Source organism: Pungitius pungitius, chromosome 2 (genome assembly GCF_949316345.1).
Source record: "Pungitius pungitius chromosome 2, fPunPun2.1, whole genome shotgun sequence".
In the NCBI taxonomy this organism is placed as follows: Eukaryota; Metazoa; Chordata; class Actinopteri; order Perciformes; family Gasterosteidae; genus Pungitius; species Pungitius pungitius.
In genome coordinates this window covers 3,627,285-3,632,629 of record NC_084901.1, presented here as the reverse complement: position 1 = coordinate 3,632,629, position 5,345 = coordinate 3,627,285, and the positions used below count along the sequence as shown (strand labels likewise).

Sequence of the window (5,345 nt, the reverse complement as noted above, 5' to 3'; positions counted from 1 at the left end):
GGAACTACAGCTCAAAATCAATTCATTCCAATCAGCTCATTAACTCAGATGTAATGTAAAACATTATATAATCATTTTCCATGCACCAACTTCTTCTGGTTCGGCTCCTCATATGTGAGGGAATATATTTGGGTTTCAGGAAATTGGTGAGACCAAACGCATACAATACAGGAATGAATTATCGGCAAATCAAATTAATAATAAAGGATATGGAGAACAAAAAATGAGGTGAAGTATGAATAAATGAATGGAAGTATGAATAAATACAGGGATAAATAAATTAATTAATGTATAGATAAATTAATAAATTAATAGAAATAAATAAATAGAGAAATGTAGAAATTGATTAATGTGTTATGTTTAGATATAAACTTATATTTAAACATGTATGTAGTTATTATTTATTTAAGCATTCTTTTATTCATGTCAATTTTTGTCCCCCATAAAAAGAAGCTTAGTCGCCCTGAAGGCCTCATTCTACTAGATATCAAGTTGGAATTTTATCATTTAAAGTAAATGAAAAAAACACAACAAAATGCAATTGAACCACTAACACAGTCACTGTTTAGATCAAATTTACTCATTAGCATCTGCAGTTCCCAGACTTCCTGACGTGTGCGGCAGGCCATTAGCATAAGGGTCAAAGGTCAAGCAGTATCCAGGAGCTACTTGTCACCCTCATATAACCACTGGGATGTTAATGTCTCTCCACAGTGGGGCAAACAGTCACCACTGTAAAAACCCACCGTCACCTCTGACCCCTCTTCCCTCTCAAGTCGCCGGCCTTTTCCCGCTATTGATCCTTCAGATTCCTCTGACGTTGAGGGTAAGTGTGACAATCCTCTTCCAGATAAAGGCATTTGGGGAGTCACTGCCTGCGGCTCGGGGCCAGCGAGAGGGCCGCTCCATTATTAAAGTCATTGGTGTGCGGTTCAAAGGTTAGAAACCATTTTCGTCCGTACAGAGAGGCAGGCGGAGGGGTCAACGGGATAAATGCAGGAACTCGGTGTCGTTGACACATAAAGGAGGCTGCAGGTAAGCAACACTCACACATCCAGCTGAGCAATCCATTCATGTATTTTAGCTTGTATTAGGCATGGTATTATGTTATCTCCCGATACTGAGGAATATATAAACTAAAAAATCAATATGTAGGTACGTATTGAAGTTTATTACCCTTCCCTTCCTCAAAGTGAGCCTTCACATTTTCTGTTAATTTGGGATTTATCGGAACAAAACCTAATTTGAATTTAATCACACAAGTATATATTGTATGTTTGTACTTAATCAGTACCATGAAGTGGCCTCATTATAATTTATTTTGTATTATTCACAAAAGTCAACAACAACATGAATCCAAAGGAACATATCTGGGAAGGACATTCCAGCAAAAATATTCATAACAGTCAGATAAAGAGCAGATGAACTTTATTCGACGCTGTTTTACAGCAGAACTTTCTTACATACATACATTGTCGTGCACTGGTTGTCAACAGAGAAAGTCTGAGAAAATGTTGTTAAGTGTACTTGATTATATGTTCAAAGGCCCGAAACAGCAAGACTGAAAGAGATAATCAAAAAAATGGCAGGATGGCTTTAAAAATAATTCTTTCCCGAAAGCGTTGTCCTTCACAAGATGATTCTTACCATTTTCTCATCCTTGTTTTTTCAATGCCTTCCAACAGATACAATGGAAGTGCTCACAGTGCTGCTTTTGCTCCTCGCAGTTTCTGGGTACACACAAGTGGTGCAACCTGGTGAGTGCAACTTTAAAACATCAGTGAGATTTCTAGCCCCCACCTCAATGGACCCACAAATTAAGTTATAATCTCCTTCTAATTATCAGAGTCCTGCAAACTACACTCACATGCTAATTATTTCATGGACACTTGAAAGACAAATGCGGAATGTTGCTCATATGTCACTTGTTGGAAGCTTGATTTGTTTTCATGCATTCAGAAAATTCCTGCAGTATTTCCGCTCTACTTCCTGCCAGCTGAAGTATCCTAAGTGGCTGCTCTCTGTGTCGTGCTGTAGGACAGGTAGCTGGCCAGGAAGCAGGGATGGAGAGGGACCGTCGGTTTGAGCTGAGGAATGTTTCAATGCCAGTGGAAGAGAAAGAAAGTGAGGGAAGGAAATCGGAGCAGGAATCAAGGAGTGAGGGATTGACCCCCGAGACCAATCCAGGAAAGAAGAGGACGGCTTTGGACGCATTTTTCAAGATGTTGAGAGAAGAAACGAAAAGAGAAGACATTCGTGTAGCTGACATAGTGACAGATTTAGATGCAGATAAAGAAGTGGAGAGGAGAGAAGAGGGAGACCGTGTGGTTACAAAACCCGAGAAACGGAAAACAATCCCGACAGGAACGATGAAAGCAGTCATGAATCAAACTGCTTCGATTGAAGACAGAATAGATGCACTGAAGCATAAAAAAGTGGAAGAGGAAAGACAGAGCAGGTTGGTTGCAGGGATTATTCTTCACCAATCAACTAAAGGGGTTAAGAGTTTGACTGTGAATCAAGAAAAGGCGGACGAGAAAAGAGTATTTAAAGAGAATGAAGATCACACAGTAGTTAGCGATCTCACACCTCTTTTAAGCACATCCTCCACTCAGTTGGGTATCACTCACTCTCCAAATCCCCCAGGTTCTCCTCCTCCTGTTCATCGCCATAATGTCCCTCAATCACAATTCTCTTCTTTCGCTCCCTCCCACGCCAAAGTTAGTCCTCCCTCTTTCCCTCCACCTGTCACCTCGCCCAATGCCATCACCATCGATCGCATCCCAGTCACGACGGGGCTTCCTGGTGAGATGCATGGACTGAGAGCCAAAGCCGACCCGCCTTTGGAGAAAGACTTGGTCCAAACGGGGTTGTTTGAGTCGGCAAGGCGGGAGCTACAAACCCCCGTCGTTCGACCGCAGTATATGACGGCATATATCCCCGCGGAGGAAGTGGTAATGCCAAAACCCGAAGAAGCAACGCTTAGAACCAAAGAGGCAAATCCTATGCAGACGTCAAATAAAAGTAGTACCGCTCTGGAGCTGGAACCAGACACGACTCAGCCCGAAACGGTCGAGCTGATGGAAATCGACAGGAAAACAGGGAGGCGAAACAAAGCATCTCATCTTCAGCCACAACTAAGCAAACCCTCAGCCAGACCGCGGCAGACGACTGCCAAAACCCCTCCAATGAGGCCAACAAAACTCAACGAAAGCGGTCAAAAGAAGCCCAATGAAAAGCCCAAGAAAAGGAAAAAGGACAACAAAACACAAAAGCCCTGGGAGAAGAAAAAGGTCATCAGGCCAACGCACTTTCCTTACTTTAAGGACAACTACTGTCCTCGTGACTGCGCCTGCTTTGGAAGGTAAATGTCAAATGTGTACCCTATTCACTTGATTCAGAGTGACTGAATCAATGTTTTCCGATGTGAGACTGTTTATACATTTTAAATGGTACATTTGGCCCATCAGATAAAAATGTGTTATTTTTCAGAGTGGTCCAGTGCTCAGACAAAGCCGTGGACAAGATTCCTTACGGCATTCCCTACAACGCCCGCTACATCCTCCTCATGAACAACCACATCGACGGCATCCAGCTGGACCTCCTCAAAGAATACGTCTCCATGGAGTTCCTGGTGCTGAGCAACAATCGTCTCACGGTAGGTACCGTCGAGGGGGCCTTCGAGGGGGTCCCGGCTCTGAAGCGCCTCTACCTGGATAGGAACCTCCTGGACGCCGTGCCGACTGACCTCCCAGCTTCCCTGGAGGAGCTCCGTCTGGACAGCAACCGTGTGAGCGTGATGTCCGAGGCCGCCTGGGCCCGCTGCCCCGGCCTCCTGGTCCTGAGCCTGAGCAACAACAGCCTGGGCAACGGATCTGAGTCTCTTCCCGAGGCAGTGCTCGCTCCTTTGTACAACCTGCGCACTCTGAGCCTGGACCACAACCAGTTGACCTCGGTGCCTCTGGGCTTGCCCCTGTCCATCATGGAGCTGTACCTCAAAGGGAACCTCATCGAGGACTTCCGCGGAGGAGCCTTCAACGGGATATCAGCGCTGGTGGTGTTAGATCTGAGTAAAAACAGGCTGACGAGCGGGGGCCTTCTCAGGGAGTCCCTGGTCAATGCGACTCGCTTGGAAAGCCTCAACTTAGAGGGGAACAGACTGAAAAAAGTGCCACGACATCTTCCCCACTCACTGAAAACTCTAAATCTGGAAGGCAATCTCATATCTTCCGTCAAAAAAGCGTCTTTTGGCACCTTGAAAAACCTCGAGCACTTGGGTTTGGCGAGAAACAAAATCTTCAAAGTGGCCCCGGGGGCATTCCGGACATTGCCTGTTCTGCACCAGCTGGACCTGTGCCACAACAGCTTGCGCCACGTGCCCAGACAGCTGCCGGAGGCCCTGCGCTCGGTAGCACTCAACCACAACAGGATCAAATCGGTGCCTCGGGATGCTTTCTGCTGGGGCAGCAAAAGCGCGAGCCTCAGCGGGCTTGTGCGGGTGCAGTTGGAACACAATCTAATCGACTTGGGCAAGTTGGATGCACGGGCTTTCAGGTGCTTACGGGGATTCCAGGTGGTGCACTTCTACTGAAACCGGCAAAAGACACAAACGATCCTGCTGCTGGTTTGCCTGATGATGTCATAATAATGTGATTGTGTTATGTGAATAATTGCAGATAAGCTTCCGAAACTTTTATTGTTTTGTTGCCGTGGTTACAGTAGGAGATCGGGCTCCCACTTATAAACTTATAAACAGGCAAAATAATTGACATGCGAGTGTCTGAAGCAGTTGTGGGAAATCTGTAACTCGTTGTAAGTTGGACTGTAGAAAGTTAATAGAATGTGCACCTACCACTGTTTCCTCCGCCTAGGTTTATATTTGTATTATTTATGTATGAGCTCAGTGATTGCAGTCACGCCATAAAATCTACATGTGACATTGTCAACTTGAATAATGTTCTCTCTACTTGTGCATGTTTGTAACATGGCAGGACAACTAACATCTGAATCATCTGAGTGGCACGGTTCTCTTTCTGAGCTTTTCCTGTGAATATAAATAATAAAGAGTGAGTTTCTAAAAGAATGGAATTGAAAAGGAATCATTTTATGTCTTAAATGATTTACACAACGTATGCTACCGAATTATTAACGGCAGGTTAGAGTGAATACATTTTAAAATTCGCGGTTTGAGCTTTCCTTAAAGATGTTTTATTTGAGTTTTCCTTTCTTTGTGCCATCAACCCCCGGTGAGTTCAAATAGGGTGAATAAAACTACCGGGCAGGAGGGTTAGTGCAGCATTCCTAATTCAGTTTTCCCACGCCCATAAATGGACACGGCCCAGATA

At 44.7% G+C, this 5,345-nt stretch overlaps 1 protein-coding gene across 2 annotated transcripts; it reads left to right on the top strand.

The window, feature by feature from the left end:
* The first annotated feature begins 334 nt into the window (after positions 1-334).
* wu:fc23c09 lies at positions 335-5,065 on the top strand. 2 transcript variants are annotated; one of them, XM_037462577.2, is made up of 5 exons: positions 335-826; positions 965-1,035; positions 1,686-1,757; positions 2,038-3,364; positions 3,493-5,065. In XM_037462577.2, exons 3-5 carry the CDS (start codon positions 1,691-1,693, stop codon positions 4,589-4,591), a joined length of 2,493 nt encoding a protein of 830 aa, XP_037318474.2. In that variant the 5' UTR covers positions 335-826; positions 965-1,035; positions 1,686-1,690; the 3' UTR covers positions 4,592-5,065. The 2 variants fall into 2 exon arrangements, with proteins under 2 accessions (XP_037318474.2, XP_037318473.2); XM_037462576.2 differs by having other exon boundaries at positions 335-1,035.
* The last annotated feature ends 280 nt before the right edge of the window (positions 5,066-5,345 follow it).